This window comes from Elephas maximus, chromosome 11 (genome assembly GCF_024166365.1).
Source record: "Elephas maximus indicus isolate mEleMax1 chromosome 11, mEleMax1 primary haplotype, whole genome shotgun sequence".
NCBI lineage: Eukaryota > Metazoa > Chordata > Mammalia > Proboscidea > Elephantidae > Elephas > Elephas maximus.
The window spans coordinates 54,771,659-54,791,351 of NC_064829.1; the positions used below are offsets into that span (position 1 = coordinate 54,771,659).

The 19,693-nt window shown below is 40.3% G+C and overlaps 1 protein-coding gene and 1 pseudogene across 1 annotated transcript; one reads left to right on the forward strand and one right to left on the reverse strand.

Annotated features, from left to right (window-relative positions):
* Positions 1-2,318: 2,318 nt before the first annotated feature.
* Positions 2,319-3,439, forward strand: LOC126085748 (NEDD4 family-interacting protein 2-like; annotated as a pseudogene).
* Positions 3,440-8,412: 4,973 nt separating this feature from the next.
* On the reverse strand, positions 8,413-17,864 carry ATP5F1A (ATP synthase F1 subunit alpha). Its single transcript, XM_049901309.1, has 12 exons — positions 17,731-17,864; positions 16,432-16,510; positions 15,074-15,243; positions 13,089-13,262; positions 12,831-12,997; positions 12,315-12,463; positions 11,879-12,030; positions 11,555-11,779; positions 10,122-10,229; positions 9,855-9,999; positions 9,100-9,250; positions 8,413-8,635 (listed from the first exon to the last, which is right to left on the reverse strand). The coding sequence occupies exons 1-12, from the start codon at positions 17,788-17,790 to the stop codon at positions 8,554-8,556; spliced, it is 1,662 nt and encodes a 553-aa protein (XP_049757266.1). The 5' UTR covers positions 17,791-17,864; the 3' UTR covers positions 8,413-8,553.
* Between the last annotated feature and the right edge of the window lie 1,829 nt (positions 17,865-19,693).

The window sequence follows — 19,693 nt, forward strand, 5'->3', positions numbered from 1 at the left end:
TTACTTCAAAATTTACCAGCTGAAAACAACAAGCATTTATTATCTCATACAGTTTCTGAAGGTTGACCTCATGAGCTGTGTGATTCTGGCTTGGGGTGTCTCATGAAGTTGTAGTCAAGCTGTTGGCTGGGGCTACAGAACCAATAGGATACACATAACCCAGAACATTATATGTATATATATACACGTGGACAGAGAGAGAGGTTTATTTTAAGGAATTGGCTCATACGATTATGAGGGCTGGCAAGTCCAAGTTTACAAGCCAGACAGGCTGGAAACTCCAGCAGGGTATCTATATTACAGCCTTGAGGCAGAATCCTTCTCTCTGAGAAGCCTCAGTTCCTGTTCTTAAGGCTTTCAACTGATTAGATGAGGCCCACCCACATCACTGAGGGTAATCTCCTTTATTTAGAGTCAACTGATTGTAAATGTTAATTACATCTACAACATACCTTCACAGAAACATCTAGTGTTTGACCAAAAACTGGGTACAGTAGCCTAGCCAAGTTGACACATAAATTAACCAGTACACCCATGACAGCATTAACACTTCCAATGGGTGTCAGGTTTGGCTTTGGGCAGGAAGATCCTGCTACACTGAACCAGCCCTGCCACTTAGGAAAGCACCTCAAGAGAAGGAAATTTCTCTTGTAATCTCACAGATTGAACAGTGATAGAGATAGCCAGGGAATTCAATGAATTCTCTCCCAGCTGATCATCAACAACAGAACCAATTTTTATTTCAGTTTCCATAATCCGATCCTTCCCTTCAAGGGAGCAGGAGCAAACCTGGTAGGAGGGCTGGCCAGGTAGGCTTAAGTGAGGCAAGAACCCAGGGACAGAACCTAGCAAAGCTGAGACCATGGTGTGGAAGCAGCAGAGAGCAGAAAACTATAAAACATGATGAAAGAAAACAAAGAAGCCCTAATTAAACAAGGGTCTATACTATAGTGATAGATTAGAAGACAAATTGGTTTTACAAAGTCAAGTATTTCCAAATAGATCCAAGGCAGTTCCAGTTAAAACCCTAGTAGGTTTTTATGTGGGAATTGACCAGCTGATTCTAAAATTTATTTGTAAATACAAAGAATTTAAAATAATCAAAGCAATCTTGAAGAAAAGCAAAGCTGAGAACTGAAAACCTCTAGATATCAAGAATGACTATAAAACTACAGTTATTAAGAGAGGGTGGTATTGGTTTATAAGACAGGTGCCCCTGCAGTTTAGTAGAGAAAGGGTAGCCTTTTTAGTAAATCACATTGGCTGAATTGGGTATCCATGTGAAAGAAAAAAGTGAACTTAAACACTTTAACTGATATCATACACAAAATTGACTAGAGATGGACCTTGACTCACTGAAAGGGGCCCCGATGGCACGATGACTAAGCGCTCGGCTGCTAACCAAGAGGTTGGCAGTTGGAAACCACCAGCTGCTCCAGGAGAAAGCTGTGGCAGTCTGCTTCCGTGAAGATTACAGCCTTGGAAACCCTGTGGGGCAGTTCTATTCTGTCCTATGGGGTTGCTGTAAGTTGGAATTGACTCAACAGCAGTGGGTTTGACTCACTCACTGAAAATTGGCAAAAGCATTGTTTGGGAGAAAGGAAGGTTGAAGGGACTAGGGATGATGTATCTACTGAGGTATGAAACAGCTACTGAACTACTGTGTTGTAAAAGGTAAAAATGATAGTTCCAGCCCCAGGAGAATTGGCTCTCGGGATCTCTTTGGTTAAAAAAACCAAAAAACCAAACCTGTTGTGTCGAGTCAATTCCGACTCATAGTGACCCTATAGGACAGGGCAGAACTGCCCCATGAGGCTTCCAAGAGCACCCGATGGATTCAAACTGCTGATCTTTTGACTAGCAGCCGTACCTCTTGACCACTACGCCACCAGGGTTTCCCTGTGGCTAAATGGAGGGGAAAAAGACTCCTCCAAGGTGATGCCTTTGGTTTTTGTTCTCTCCTCTAGGCGAGCAGAGAAAGGGCCTAAGCTTGCCAAAAGGTGAGCTTTGGATGGGCCAAAAATGTTCAAAGTTTGTGTTGCTGTCTCCCCCATGTGGAAGAAAAAAGGTTAAATCAGTTCCCATGGCTGAAGCGACGGTTTATATAAATCAGAGAAAAAAGACAAATGAAACAACCACTCCAGCATTTTTTGAACCTAGTTGATGCTGTGCAGGCATGTCCCTCATATGCCCGCCTCCCTTGCTTTCCAGCAAGGAGCATTGCCAACAGCTGTAATGTCAACCCTGTAAAGGCTGAATTTTCTGCAAGGGGTTCGAGTAAATTTGCAATGAGGAACAAAAAGAAGACTTCTAAAAAAATGGCTTCGCATTTTGTGGGTCTAACAGTAAAACCTGTGAGAGCCAGAGACTGGGTAAGTTGGAAACTGGATTGTCAGAGAAGGAAAACTCCAATATTTTCCACTAATAAAGAGCGATAGAAAAGTGGTTAAGACTGCACTCTGTCGAAGGCAGAAAACTTGCAACACCAGGAAAAACAAGGCAGTCCTGCTGAGTTCTGGCTCTCACAGGTTTCACTGTACTTCTGGATGTATGATAAAAATTGATGTAAAATGTTATATGTTTGTCATTTCATAAATGCTAGAGGGATTACGTGGATCTGGAAAGCTGCCCAAAAAAAAAAAAAAAATTTAGTGGGGGTGCTGAGCTCCGAAGGAACTCACCTGCGCGGAAGCTGGATTCCAAGTCGGGCAAGATGATCTCCGCCAGCTGGGCACTTGAAGCTACTAGGTGCTTCACAATGAAGAGGGTAATTCGGAATCATCTGCTACAGAGCAACCATCAACTTCAAACCCAACCCTACAGACCGTACAGACTGCTCCTTCAACACCAGTACTTGAAACTGACTCTTCTCCACCTTATGGTGCTGTTACTGTAGAAGTACCTACTTCACATACAGAAGCTTATAGTGACTTTTATCCTGTTCCACCTGCCTACAGTGTTGCTACCTCTCTTCCTACAGAGGACAAAGCTGAGAAAGCCAAAGCTGCTGCAATGGCAGCTGCGGCAGCAGAAATACCTCGAAGAATTCGGGAGGAAGAACGTTCACCAAGAGGTGGCTTCGGGGATGCCAATCAGCTTAGAGTGGGTAATGATGGCATCTTCATGCTGGTGTTTTTCATGGCATTTATTTTCAACTGGCTTAGATTTTGTTTATCCTTCTGTATAACCAATACCGTAGCTAGAAGGTATGGTGCTGTCTGTGGATTTGGCCTTTTATTGATCAAATGGATCCTTATTGTCAGGTTTTCTGATTATTTTACTGGATGTTTCAATGGGCAGTACTGGCTTTGGTGGATATTTCTTGTACTTGGCCTACTCCTTTTCTTCAGAGGATTTGTTCAATTATCTAAAAGTGAGAAGAAACATGTCTGAAAGTATGGCAGCTGCTCACAGAACAAGGTATTTCTTCTTCTTATAAAGACTGCATTGACCAGACATTCCTTTCCTATAAACCAAAAAAAACAAACCAAACCCAGTGTCATCGAGTCTATTCCGACTCATAGTGACACTATAGGACAGAGTAGAACTGCCCCATAGAGTTTCCAAGGAGCACCTGGCGGATTCGAACTGCCAACCCTTTGGTTAGCAGCCATAGCACCGAACCACTACACCGCCAGGGTTTCCTATACCAATGTGAAATTTCCAGATGATCCGTAAGCCTATAATTTTAATAGGATACAAGACTACTCATAACAGAAGAAAAATTAGTGAAAAGATACAGCTTCAAAATCGAATGGCAGTGTTACCCAATTAGGGTCCGTGCCCTGGAGCAGTTGAGCCAACAAAACATACTCCAAGTCAGAAAGAGTGAGACAGTTTATTAGGGAGATGTATACCTCACCGGGGACTAAGCAGCAACACAGGCTGTCTCTGTGGAGTCCCAAAGAGCAATTTTACATTAGAGCTTATATAGAATCTTACAAGGGTTAGAAGTGTCTTTGTAGTCAGCAGACAGCATGGCCAGAGGAGTTATGCATTACAAGATAGTGACAAAAGACTCTTTATCAGACTAAAGAGACACATGCCAGACATCTTTTATCAAGCTAAAGATATACATATCAAACATCTGGATTCTGGTTTTGGGGGGGTAAATCACAGGTTGTCAGAACAAAACAAAGTTATCTGCGTCAGATTAAAACAAAGTCATTAACATTAGGTCAAAACAAAGTCATTAACTGAGGTATGTGAAGGAGGAGGTAGGCAGAGGAAGGAGAAAAACTTGTGGATTCAACATGGCCTTAGTTATGTCAAGCTGTCAGTCACACATTTTGAAAAAGGAGAAAACATGCTGGGGATTACTGGGGTCACAGCAGAGTGGCTTATGCTTAAAAGCTATTTCTGTTCATTCTCTTAAATATTTATATTTCATTTGTTTTGCACATTGGCATATGTATTCATTTAAAAGATTTGCGTATACTTGAAATAACGATAAAGTCCATAACAGTAAAATCCAGTCACATTTGGTTAATCAGTGTTTGATGTAATTGAAAGAGTTGAATAATAGTCTTCAGCTTGTTAGTGCCATTGACTTCTAACCTGACATTTAGTATAATAAATATGAAACTATTAACCAAGTCCAATGCTTTAGTTTCTGGCTCTTAGGTTTATCTAGTAACTCTGCATAGAAAACATCCTTTGTTATATATAAAGTTTATTGAAATCTAGAGTGCCGATTATTAGAAAGCTTTTGTCAGATTTTGACCATGATTTTTACATTATTCAGCAAAATTTGTTCTGCAAATAACCATGAGTTAAACGTCTCCATTGTTTTCTTAGAAATTGTATCTAGATACCTTTTCATTAATTTTCAATTAAATGAAACTCAATATATACACAAAATTTGGGTGTTAAAAATACAGATTGTTTTAGAACACATTTTAAGAAAATGTGAGTGTACCAAATGTACTTTATAAGGAAAAAAAGTTTGTTTTTTTTTTTAAGGGTATACCACTTCTGGGGATTCTCAGATGAGGAGCTTAGTTTTCAGCATAGCCCATCTTAGAGATTCTTGCAGAAAGAGATTGTATTAGATATTACATTTATTTCATTTAAGGACATTTTCGAAAATTAATTCTCTGAACAAGTTATTCTCATTTGCAATTGCCTTTTAAAAAGCCAATAAAAGTATTTCAATGTCATCGTAATAATTTTCCTTTAAATGTTTAAATTTAGCAAATAAAAAACTTTTACTATTAATAGCTTCTTGCTTTATGATAATAGGATTAACTTGTAAAAATCATATTCTAAATTGAGATATGCAAAATTTGTTTTCCAGTTACGGAAATATGTGCATTTGTGGAGCATAGGGGTAGGGTGTGTAATATTGAGGGGGGGAGGGAGATTAAAAATAGAACGTAGTGACCATAATTACAACTGGAATCTACGTTCATAAGCTACTGTGTTTGCCTCTGGCAAATCATTTTGTATCTCATTTGTTTGTTTTCAGTTGTCTTCCCTTTTGAATGCCAGCGTTAAAAATGGTGGCAATTTATCATCTTTTAAACTTAAAAATCATTTAATACAGCCATATAAGACATAAAATTGCTTGTTTACTAGTGACTACTACTAAAAGGTACATCTAACTGTTCAGGGACATTTTTCCATTTCTTAAAAATAAAATTTATTATGCTTCATAAAAAAAAAAGTTTAGTGGCACATAGCTTTCCTTGCTTTTGCTGCCAGTGGCCGGTTGAAATTTAAACTCTGAGTTTAAATTTAAATTTTAAACAGAACAAGTCTCTGTAACGAATGTTTTTACTATGATTTTTGCCTGTGGGAACCTCTCAGGGGCAGGGTGGAGAGCCAACACGAAAAGAGAAGCAACCTCCAGACTGAAATACACTTCTGGAGTTGTACAAAGTAGCTGTCCAGAGTAGCTCGCTTGCTAATGGAAAACAAAATGAGCTCTGATAAAATCAGGTGTCTGATTCTTAGAGACTGATGGTTTTCCAGGCTGATGTGCATATTTTTGAGTGGTTCAATTAGGACTCAGACTGACAAGGTAAAAAGGCCTAAGAAAGCCTTGCTTATCACTTGGACTTGGAACACAGCTGGCTGGCCCTGCAGAGTTTCAGCTTTGCTACTGCAGAAAAAAGTCATTGGCTTTCCTGGAATCTTGAATTTACAGATGCTTATTGCCAGGACCTGACTTTAAGCTGAAACCTGACACTGCTACGGTTTTGGAGAACAGCACCAGCCGTATCAAACTGAAGGCAAGCAAAGGCTCAATGAACAGAACTTGAACTCAGACCCCGGGATGACTGCAGGTCTAAGATGCTCCTCTGTGGGGCCATAAACTATGAAAACATCATGTGTAGCTGGCTGGACCATATGGGTCACCTAAAGATGCCGAAGGGAACGAATTTGTTCTGTCATGGGGGTGCCTAGAAGAGCTGTGGATGGCTCTATATTCTGATAGACTCATTGCATTCTTGACTCCTGTCCAAAGCTGCAAATAGGGAGGGGGGGGTGACCACTCCTGAGACTGGACTGGAGACCCCCCTCAGAGATGCCTCACTGCCGACTTGTGTTCTGCCGTCCAGATTAGTTGCAGTTTGCAACAAGGGACTGAAAGCCTGACTCTACTTCCCTTGTTTCTCCTTACATATACACCTTAATAACACCGTTTGATTATTAAACACAGGGGTTGATCTGAATAAACAATTAAGACAAAAGAGGTGAGGAATTATTCAAACGCATGGTAAAAATTTTTGAAAATTCAGGATTTTGTCCTGACCAATTCCCGAATATTATGTCTTTCTGGTTAGGGTATACAAAAGTATTTTCCTGTGAAAATGTTTTTCTCTCTCTTGGAGTCTTTCCAGACATAAGGGATCAGTAATTCAAACAGCTTTGGCCTTCAATTATAACATTAGTGCTCCAGCACGGTAGAGTATACCTGCCCACCAGGAGAGCAACGAGCCCAGATGGCTCTGAGAAACATCTTCAAAATGCCATTGATAGCATGCCTGATATGTTTGAACATTCAGACAACTTTAAGAGATTGGGGTCGAATTAGTGATACCACATAGCTTTGCTGAAAACAGCATTTAAGGTCTAGGAAATTACAATCGTGACTAGCTTTACCCCAAATCCTAATCTGTTCGTACCAGGACAATGGGTTAATAGAGAACTGTGTTTATGGCATGGTGTTTAGTATGTGCACACGAGAGGTTCTCATCATTCAGTTGGTCAAATTGAGATTGTATATCACCTAAAATTTAAGTAGCACAACAGCAACAGTAATAAGGAGGTAAATGACACAACAAAGGGCCATGGGTCGTTTCGGAGAATAGGAAGAAGTTGGGGATACCCAAGGGGTTGCAGTTATACATGAACAGCCTTGTCAGACTTCCTAAATCTTCATACTATTATGTACATGTATTAACTAAAACAATTTAAAAATGGACAGACTAGAGCGAGGAGGCTCAGACATGGGCGAAACTTCAATGATAGGGGTGTCATGGCAAGTGAGGAAAAAGCAATTATGGCCGGGTGTGAAATGGAGCTCAAAAATTGGATAGGCATATGGAAAATGGATTTCTGACCTCTACACACACACACACACACACACACACAAACTTCAGATGGATTAAACTCTCAGATCACGAAGATAAGCTTTTAAAACTCTTGGTAGAAAAGTTATCTTTGTGATTTCACACACTAACCATTAATACTGATCAATTTATAGTTTAAAACTGTTTAGGAAAGGTTGAAGTGAAACTACACAAATATGAGATGTTGTTTTCATAATTCTATCCATTCTCAGTTTTTCTAATTTTTCACGCTTCACCTGGCAATTTTCTTGAGAATTTTTCTTGCCTACAGGACTCCTTTACACAGGTTAAGTCTTCTGGGCAGGAAAACAACCAGGCTCAATATTATCAAATGTGAACTTTGCCACATACATCCAGTATTCCAGTTTCTGAACGTCTCTTTAACCAATCGTTAAGCGCTGTAGGGTCTGTCTTCCAAATAGTTTAGCTTAACTAGCAAAGAATGTCAGCCTTGAGCATTGTGCTCTTTTAAGATCTATATGGGATCAAATTGACATTAGCAACTTGAAAGGTTAGATAAGGGGGTGGTTAGTTTATGTTAATGGGGAGGAACAACTTGGAATAAGAGGGTGAGAATGGTCACACAACTCAAAGAATGTAATCGGTGTCATTGAATTGTACATGTAGAAATTGTTGAGTATGTTCTGCTACATATACGTATTCCCAACAACAATTTTTTTTTTTTTTAAACTCCAGCGTCTTGTAAAGATCTTGGCCTTGAATTATCTAGTCTTGTCGATCACACCAATATTCAAGAAAAATAAGCTAAGAAGCACGATTATCCATTTCTCAAAGTAACGTTAGTTCTTTTGAAGAATCACGCTAACCACAGAAAACCACCAAGCCATATGGAACCTTTATTTTTAACGTGATTTCTGTACATCAAGGACACGGATAATCCTTTTACAAATAAAACTGATTACGAGAAGCAACAATGACAAAACCAAACTAGTATCTGATATGAATCCACAGGAGTTTAAGCTTCAAATCCAGCCAAGAAGTTTGTTACAATCTCTTTCAGCTTTGCATCTGACTGTTCTGATATCTTTCCATCAGTCCTAGATAGAAATGAACACAGATTGTTAGTTCTGACCTGGAAAAAATTCAATGACTAGCCCAACTAAATACCCTAACCTTACTGTTCAAAAGAATTTTAACAAGACTTAAAACTTTTTAACTGTTTACAAAAAGAGTATGTCAAGCCCACTCTTCTAAAATTAGACTGGACTATAAAACATAAAATATTCATGCAGAGTGTGCTTCTTAGTTCAAGCAGGTACATAAGACCAAATGGGTGGCTCCTGTAAGGAGACAGAATGAGAAGACAGGAAGGAACAAGAGCGAGTTGGATGGACACAGGAAACCTGGATGGAAAGGGGGAGTGTGCTGTCACATTATAGGGACTGCAACTAGGGTCACATAATATGTGCATAAATTTTTGTATGAGAAATTAACAAGCTGTAAACTTTTACCTAATGCACAATTGAAAAAAAAAAAAAGCATGTGTCAATTGTGTTTATACCTGATAGTGCCCAACAGGGCCTGGTGCTGGCTGATGACATGAGACAAGAAAGCATTCTCAAACTTTGTGATCTTGCTGGGCTCTAGTTTATCAAGGTACCCCCTTACACCAGCATAGATGACAGCCACTTGTTCCTCAATAGCCATGGGAGCTGAAAAAAAAAAGAATGTCAAGTGACTTGCTCAAATAAGTGCCACTGTACCACTGTCAGAGGAATTTCCCTTCTCTTCCAACTACTAACATGGCCCTACCATCACCTACTCTCACCTTCTGAGCAACCCAAAACTCTACAGTAACACTCCCTCCCACGAAACAGTTTTTCTGTGTATCTGAAGCCTTGATGCGTAATCTTTGGGCATATCCCAGTAAGTACTCTTTATAATCTGGCAGTGCTTATATTGTTTGGGGTATAAATAATTTGCTAACATTTTATGACGAAACAAACACACTAAAATCCTTTTAATTCTGCCAAATTCCTTAGTCATATAGCTGGGGGTAGGGAGGGAATATAGGTCTTAATTCTGAAAGGAAGTTGTTCAATATACTTAATCATTTTTCCTGGTTATTAAGTTCACAGACTTTACATTCAAATGGTGATAAGGAATGTACTTTGAGTAAAATAGCAATCATTGGCATTCAAAAAGTAACACCTTTAATGAAAGATTAACAGCGTGTATCATGGCTTACAGGGAACTCTGTGGTATTCCCAGACCTTAACATACAGAAGGAGCACAACCAAACAAAGTACAACTCACCATACTGTCCTTGCTTCAGCAACTCCGTCAGACGCACACCACGACTCAGGAGTTGTTGAGTGGCAGCATCAAGGTCGGAACCGAACTGGGCAAAAGCAGCCACCTCACGGTACTGTGCCAATTCCAGCTTCATGGTACCTGCCACCTGGGATACAGAAATAGCTGGAACTTACCTCAAGGGTACAAAATATTCTACAAATAAAACCCATATATTTTAAAATTTTAATCTAATGATATCCCCTCCCTGCCAAACTGATGCAAAATTACCTGCTTCATGGCCCTGGTTTGCGCTGCAGACCCGACACGGGACACAGACAAGCCAACATTAATGGCAGGACGGATACCTTTGTAGAACAATTCTGTTTCCAAGAAGATCTACAATACAAGAATACACACACTAGAAAGTCTGAAGTAAAAAAATCAGCTTTTTTCAAATTTAAGCCACTGTGCAAAAAAAGTAAGCCCAAAACCTCTGAGAAAAAATACTAATTGTCGTCTTACACTAAAAACCAAACCCGTTGCTGTCAAGTCGATTCTGACTCATAGTGGCCCTACAGGACAGAGGAAAGCTGCCTCGTTTGGTTTCCAAGGAGCGCCTGGTGGATTCGAACTGCTGACCTTTTGGTTAGTGGATGCAGCTCTTAACCATTAAGCCACCAAGGTTTCCTCTTATACTAAAGGGCCTTCCAAGTCTTCCACAACCCAAATTGACATACGTATCTTATTGCTGAGATTAGGAAACATACACAGCATGAGAGAAAATAACACTTATACTGAAATATATACACATGAAGAGATATGATCTCAAGAATTTCTTTCAAAATTATCTTGGAGGTGAGGGCAGAGAATAGGTGTAAGTAAAACAAAAATGAAGTACATTAGGCTATGAACTGATAATTGGGCAAGATGTGTGAAGTTTTGTTATACTACTTTCTCCTTTTACACGTATTTGAAATTTTCTATAATAAAAAGTAAGATGAGATCTCTACTTGTTCAGAGCAAAAGAGAAAGAAGGAAACCAAAGACTCAAGAAACTAGTCTATGAACCTAATAAAAGTCTCCATGAACCATGTCCTCATCTACCCTGAGACCAAAAGAAATAGATGGTATCCAGCTATCACCACCAACAGTTCTGACCAAAGATACGACAGATGGTCCTGGATTGAATGTGAGATAAATGAGGACAAAACTCAAAATCCCAAAAAAGGCCAGACTTACTTGATGGGTTGAGACTAGAGGAACCCCAAGACTAACACCCTGAGATACCCTTTAAACTGAAACCACTCCCAGAGGTCACCTTTCAGCTAAATTAACAGCTTGGGTCATGAAATAAATATCACCCGTGAGTACTCTGCTCCTTTAAAAAAATAATCATCTATGTGAGACTGGAAAGGTCAGCAAGTTATCCTAAAGCAAAGATGAGAATGTGGGAGGCAGGGTGCCTAGATTAATGGAAATGGAACAATCAGAATACAAATGAGAATGCTGACACACTGTGAAAAACGTAAGCAATGCCACTGAACAATATATACAGAAATTGCTGAAAGGGAATCTAATTCGCTATGTAAACTTTCACCAAAAAAACAACACTGTTTAAAAAAAGGGGGGGGGGGGGCGTTTAACAAATTAGTTCATAACCATTAATCTGAAACAACACTGAAATCATCCAAAGCTATTGCCCTCAATCACTAAAATGATACCTGTCCGTCAGTAATGGAAATGACATTCGTTGGAATATAGGCAGACACATCACCAGCTTGTGTTTCTATGACTGGTAAAGCTGTCAAGGAGCCACCACCAAAAGCGTCATTCATTTTGGCTGCTCTCTCCAGCAGGCGGGAGTGTAGATAGAACACATCGCCAGGATAGGCCTCACGGCCAGGAGGTCGGCGGAGCAACAGAGACATCTGACGGTAAGCCACAGCCTACAGTAGAGAAAAGGGTTGTGAAGTTCACCTATCAGACAAAAGCTTCCAATTTAGTGCAAACATATAAACAGATTCTACAAATACATTTTTTTTCACCTGTTTGGATAAGTCATCATAGATGATCAAAGCGTGCTTGCCATTATCCCTAAAATACTCTCCCATAGAACAGCCAGAATAGGGAGCCAGGTACTGAAGTGGGGCCGCATCAGAAGCAGTGGCTGAAACCACAATGGTGTACTTCATGGCATCTGAGGAGAAAATGAAGTTTTACAAGATTATCAATACTGTGATTTTAACTAAGAGGCTACCATAATAAAAATTATCTAAGTGCTAAAAAGCTTTACCACGAAGAATTAACCACAGTCAAAGAGCTTCTACTTTAAAGAAACTGACAAAATCTTCAAACTTGTTTTGTATTTTTTTTTTTTTTACATTTACAGAAAATCCAGTTCATCAGGGAGTAATTAAAATCAGTCTTAATTAGCAGCACAAGAACTTAAGATAACAGCAATGGGACTAAAGTTCTCAATACCTGCATCTGTCAGTCTCTTCACCAACTGGGCAACAGTGGATCTCTTCTGACCAATAGCAACGTAGATACAGTACAGCTTCTTCTTTTCATCAGTTCCATCATTGAAGCGTTTCTGGTTAATGATTGTGTCAATAGCAATTGATGTCTTGCTTTAAAATGAGAAAGTAAATGTAAAAGATATTAAATACTATGAAATATTTCCCAACCCAAATTCTACTACCACTAACCTCATAAAAGGATTAACTGTACAACTGGTTAAGTGCTCTGCTGCTAACAAGTTTGTCAGTTCAAGTCCACCTCAGAAGAAAGGCATGGCAATCTATTTCCAAAAAATCAAGTCATTGAAAAGCCCATGGAGTCACCGTGAGTCAGAACTGACTGGCCAGCAACTGGTTTTAATCCTTTTAACACATTCACTCTCCCTACCATATCCAAAGCACAATTCCATGCCTAAAAAGTCATCTTTCCATAGAGTAAATTTTAGCTACAACTTTTAACATGCTATTGAGACTTTACCCAGTCTGTCGGTCACCAATAATCAGTTCACGCTGACCACGACCAATCGGCACCAAACTATCCACAGCCTTAATGCCAGTTTGCATTGGTTCACGTACAGAGATTCGAGGAATGATTCCAGGGGCTTTCAGCCCAACTCGCCTACGGGTCTTGGAACCAATTGGACCCTGTGGGAAAAACAAAGAAAGGAATCCACAGATTAATTGGGTTTGATGTTTGTTAGAAGCTACGACCGCATCGAATAAATTCTCTACCTACCTTTCCATCAATGGCATTGCCAAGCGCATCTACTACACGACCCAGCAGTTCCTCACCAACTGGGACGTCCACAATGGCTCCTGTCCTCTTCACGATATCTCCTTCCTTAATTAGTTTATCATTCCCAAACACGACAACACCAACATTGTCAGGTTCCAAGTTCAGAGACATGCCCTATACAAGACACAGTTGGACACCAATGAAGCTTGAGTGCCACTCCTCCCTGTATACCAACACTACATGGTATGAAAATAGCTATAAAAAAAAAGATTAAAAAGTATTGCCTCTTTCATCTAGTTTACTCTGTGTATTTTTCTAACTAACAAACTGCTTTCTTTGGTTAAGATTTCTTAAAGAGTAACATGTTCCCTTGAATCATCTTAAGGCTTATAGGATTATAATAAGCCTAACATGCCCATTATCACATCCTCAAAGAACTAAAAGATGCAAACAAATTATATAGGTTAAGTTTTTTTCCACTATATCTCCTTTGGCTACAGCTTTTGAACTGGGTGATCTGTATGAAATAAAGTGATCAGGGTCAAATAACAATTTTAAGACAGAATCGATTTACATCTTTTTATCTATGGGAGGCTCCATGAACAGTCTATAAAATTATCCAGTCGGAATTTGTACTCATTAGGTTAGTAGAAAGTAAAAAGGCTATCCCAGGAATACAGAGTTCGAAAAGTTATGAAACTCAGAGGAATATCATAGTACATCGCTGCAGGTGCAAAAACTTAGCCCTAACCTATACTGCTCAATATAACAAACACTACTCATATTTAGCTATTTAAATTTAAATTATTTAAAAATAAGTCAAATTTTAAAAATTAAAGTCAGTTCCTGAGTCACATTAGCCACACTTTACGCACTTAAAAGCCACAGGCATATAACAGCTACCATATTAAAACAGCACAGATACAAAACATTCTAATCACTGCAGAAAGCGTATTGGACAGCGCTGGCCCGGACTCTTGGATCTTAAAAGCTAAAAGGGAACTGGGAGTTCATCTACTTCAATCTCATCTTTCAAAGATGTAGACAATGAAGATGAGAGAGGTTAATTTTTTGGCCAAGGCCTTATGGGTAACGATAAAACTTTTGGTGCTATAACTAGTCTTCCACATCAAACTGCTATTTCATTCAAGTGGTTCTTTTTTCATACTGGATACTGGCAAGAAGCCCTGGTGGCATAGCGGTTGAAACACGTGGCTGCTAATCAGAAGGTCGGAGGTTTGAACCCACCAGCCACTCTGCGGGAGAAAGATGTGACAGTCTGCATCCGTAAGATTTATAGCCTTGGAAATCCTATGAGGCAGCTCTACTCTGTCCTATGGGGACGCCATGAGTCGGAATCGACTTGACAGCAGTGAGCTTGGTTTTGTGCGGACACTACCTGGAGGATCGAAACTATTTTTCCCTCTATCCATGTACTTAGTGATAGTACATCCAGATATCATGCTTAGCCTTTCTCTGAGACTCCACAAATCCTGTAACTTTTATTTCTCATCCCACTGGCAGACTAGGTTCAATCTAAAAGCCAGGTGGGTTTTTATCATCAGAGAGCTTCTATTAGCTACTTCGCTAACTCACCTTTCAAGAAAAATAGGCCTACTCTTACTAGAAAAACAAAGTCATTGACTTTCAACTTTCCACCAGGAGTTACAAGATGATCTTAATAGCTACAAAGAACAGACTTGAACCTCTTTCAATTTGGGTGAAGATTTACTCAATTTTATGTTTTGGGGTCAGTGGCTATGACTTTGCGTAAATCAGTCCCAGAGTAACAGACCTGGTTAACCAAAAAAAAAAAAAAACCAAGACCCCTAAATTTAATCATTTCGTAATCTACAACAATGACAAAAAAAGCTAAAGCAAGCCAAGATTTAAGGTTAAAAATATGACACAGTCTTTAAATTACTAAAAGAATAAATGCGAACACATTGATCTTAAAACCCCCAAAATCTGATTTCATAATTTACCTTTAGTCCGGAAGAAAACTCTACCATTTCCTCTGCTTGAACATTCCTCAGCCCATGTACTCGGGCGATGCCATCACCAATACTTAAGACACGCCCAGTCTCTTCAAGGTCAACAGAAGTATCAGCTCCAAGAATACGCTCTTCAAGAATAGAGGACACCTCAGCAGTGCCTATCGAGAGAGGACAATTCCATTAAAAGATAACCCAGCTCCAAGATCTTTTTAAAACCTATTTTCCCCAACAACATAAAACTACGGTTTTGTAATCTAAGAATCAAATTACATTCTAAAATAAAACAAGATTCTATTAAAAAAGGTTGGATACCTACCACTATGAAAACAAGTCCAAATGATTGAGAAAAAAAATTCAGAATGTAAACAAGAAACTAATAAAATTAAGCAGATCCCATAAAATAAACATGCTCTACTTCCTATTCGTTTGGTTTAATTTCTAAGGAATCTGTATCTATGTTGAAACCTGAATTTTTGACAAAAACGTACTCATATTCATCTTAGCAGGTGACAACAGTTTTAACTTTTACTTAAAAATTGATTTAGAAAGCACTAACACACATCTCAAGAACAATGCCCCAACCTACAGCACCCTTCTACACTCACCTCTGCACTGCTCTTATCACACAGCAACATGCAAATTTAGACTGTCAGATGCAGATTAGCAGTTATTGCCTCTGAAAAACCTAAGGGTAAAAATTACTTTTTTCTAAAGCTTTTGGGGACAGGAAAAAAAACCTTTCATAGATCAGAAAAGGTACCCACTATCTGGTGTGTGTCCTTTCTGCTTTTACCAAGAGGGCATTATCAGAACAAAGAAGCCATATTAATAGCCAAAACATAAAAAGTACCTATAATGTTCACTAAAACAAAAGAACTTATCAAGACAGGGTTAAATGGCACATCACAGGTTAAGAATATGAGATTCTGAAGTGAGTAAAAACGAGAAAATAAATTAACCAAAAAGCCAAACCCACTGCCATCGGGTCAATACCCACTCAGTGACCCTAAGGTAGAACTGCCCCATAAGGTTTCCAAGGAGGGGCTGGTAGGTTCGAACAGCCAATCTTTTGGTTAGCAGCTAAACTCTTTAACCACTGTGCCACCAGAGCTCATAAACACCAGTAACTAAAAGCAATTAGAAAATACGCTTACATTTTACATTAGTACAGACAATGCTATATAAATGTTATCAACATTTAAAATCATAACTACTTAATAATATGATGCCACTAAACAAGTGAAAAAAACCCGCAACACCTACATAACTGTTGTAATCTGTCTTCATATAATAACAAAGCAGACTTAAAAATAAGTAAGGTTGCAGACTCAGAAATAAAAACTTACCAGTCTTCTGAAGACAAGTGTTAGAAGCATGGAAGTTCCTTGCAGCAATGAAGGACGACCCAAAAGCATTTCTGGAGACCTAGTGCAAAAACATTTCTTAAAAAATTGAATTTTAAAGAAAATTCTTTATATAACTGACAAGCTTAATCAAATGCAGACTTAGTTTGATCAAATTATCAGTGAGATATTCTGATAACTGAGGAACTATTAGACAGTGATTGAGAACTCGTCCAGTAAAATAGGCCTCAAGGTTGGAAAAATTAAAATTGTTAAAAAGACTTCTACAGAAAACCACTATGCTACCAACAACTGTGTCAGAGTAGCAAAACAGCCAGTGAATTTAATCTTGCAGATTGAGATTAATTTTAAGATGAAAAAATATGTAAATATAAATGTATCTTTTATTTCTATGCTTTTGTATTTTGTTCCAATATAAGCATTTTTATGTTCTTAACATCAAGGAGAGGTTACAAGGAAAGGCAATGACCTTTACAGACATTTTTCAATTACAGTTTGTTTTACTTGTGGAGTTCTCAATCACTGTCTAACAATTCCTCAAAATACCAGGTGGGCAACTCAAAGTCTAAATCTTTTAAACATGCCAAAGTGCCACAAGGCACAATCTTCTTTCTGCCAGATTGAGACAATCTAAAAACCAGCTTCATTGTTGTCACTATATCGGGCACATGAACTGATTCTCTGCACCTGCACCATGTTTTTACAAAGCAGTCGTTTCAGAATTCAGCACTTAGAAGTCGCCTACTTCAGAATTCAAAAAACCACCTTCATTTATCCCTTTCCTCTGCACCGACCTCCAGACAGAGGTGAATACCTGGGCCTGCTGACCTTCATACAATGTCAGGCTCTCCTTAGTCGCTTCGACAGGAAAGGGCAACGGTCTGCTGACCTTCAGCGGGGCGAGTCCCGGAGAATCAGCGGGGACAAGTCTAGGGGTTTCGGAGCAGGACTGTAGGATCTAGCGCCCAAGTCCTGACCTTCAGCCAAGACCTCCTCTCGGGCAGCTCTCGGTCGGAGAGCGCAATCCTCCCGCGACCTCGTCTCTGGGCAACATCCAGGTCACTATCTCCCCTGCACCACAGCTCTACGCCCTTCTGCACGCGTGGCGAGCAAAAGAGGTCCCCCTGCCGCACCCAACTTGGGCGACAGCCACCGGGGCAAGATGGCGGCACCCGCCATAGCCCCTCACCCTCCTTGCAGAAAGCGCCCGAGCCAGCGCATCACCACCCGCTCGCTGCAGCCCTCGCGGGCCACTTCCCTCCCGCCGGTCCCGTCGCTCACCAGCCCGGCTCGCCGAGGAAGGGCGCGGGCCAGGGCCGCGGCAACGCGCACGGACAGCATCTTTGCAACTCTCCTCCGGCACTAACTCTACAGGCGCAGCCTCCCGACTGACTGGGACAAAATGGCCGAGCGACGAGGAAGGTCAAGTCTGCCGGCCCACCTGACCCGGAAGCACCGCCCCCTAGCTGTCACCCCCCTCCCAAAAGAATCTGCCTTTTTGGTAGGTTATTTTGGGCTTTTAATATTATTTTCGGATTTAAAACCTAAAAATCCGTGGTTAGACCTTTGCAATCTTCGGCCCAGGCATTCGTTGCACATTAATTTTCGTCTTTTGAATCGACCTTGTGGTTGCTCTGCGCAACCACGTGGGTAGTGGAACTTGCTGAGAAGCCGTTTCCAAGCCCCATTCAGGGTGCAAGATGCTGTTGGCGTCACCCGGTCCGGGGGCGCAGCCATGAAGCGGGCTGATAGTGTCGGTTCCGGGACTGGAGCTGCGAAACCATGGTGCGGTAGCAACAGTGAACAGCTATTCCCCGCCCCCTCCCCCTGGGCTGGCCACCTGGACAGCGTCTCCTGCCAAAGCCTTCTGAGTCGAAAACTCAGGGCAATCTGAATTTTTCACAAACACACACACTAAAAGAAATCCGTATGTGAATTAGAATAAATTGCTTAAAAATTGTAACAGGAAGTTTGAGTAAAGTGGTTGTCTCTCCTACCAAAAAGAATGGTGCAGAATCAGAAGTGTCACTCCAGACTAAACTAGGTTCAAGTTTTCCTCTACCAGGAACTAATTTTATGACATTGAGATTTCTATTTTCTCACCTGGAGACGATGAAAAGAATACTTTCCATACCTACCCAATAGGATTGAGGAGAGACCTTTCTTCTCCCACCGAATCTTTGTGATATCGAGATTTTTGTGATAACCACAGAATATTTTGTGATGTTGGGTATTTTGCCGTAGTGGGCACTAAAAGCATTGCCTTTGCTTGTAACTGTTCCGGAGAGTATCTTCTGCTCCATCCAGATCCGCTCATCAAAATCTTGGTTTAGCCCAAAACCTTAATATGGGTGGTGCACGTGAACATCTGGGTTAAAAGGGTTATCTTCTGAAAGATGACTTGCAAATGCTTGGTCAGCAATCCCTTTCTCTAATATTCTACTTCCTTTCTGGGGTGACACTATCCTTCTCCTGGTAATGAGGTGTAGGAATAGGCTAAGAGCCAGGAAAAAAATGTGGTTGGTGAAACAAAATTGCAGGGAAATTTTGCAAAATTTGTAGTGATGAAAATGAAGAACATAAAGGTAGCATTTTTCCCATACTTAGGAGCTGCACCAATTTATCTGATATTTGGTTACTGAACAGAGATATATTTGAAACAAACAAATAAGCAAACCATGTAACATGGTATTGAATCGCTGGTAAGATTCCTTTAAAAAGAAAGATTTTGGTCTCAACCCACCTGGATCAAAGGAGAATGAAGAACACCAAGGTCACAGGATAACTATGAGCCCAAGAGACAGAAAGGGCCACAGGAACCAGAGACTTACATCATCCTGAGACCAGAAGAACTAGATGGTGTCCGGCCACAACTGATGACTGCCCTGACAGGGAGCACAACAGAAAACCCCTGAGGGAGCAGGAGAGCAGTGGGATGCAGGCCCCAAATTCTCATAAGTCCAGACTTAATGGTCTGACTGAGACTAGAGGAATCCCAGCGGTCATGGTCCCCAAACCTTCTGTTGGCCCAGGACAGGAACCATTCCTGAAGACAACTCATCAGACATGGAAGGGACTGGACAATGGGTAGGAGAGAGATGCTGATGAAGACAGAGCTACTTGTATCAGGTGGACACTTGAGACTGTGTTGGCATCTCCTGTCTGGAGGGGAGATGGGCGGGTAGAGAGGGTTAGAAACTGGCAAAATTGTCAAGAAAGGAGAGACTGAAAGGGCTGACTCATT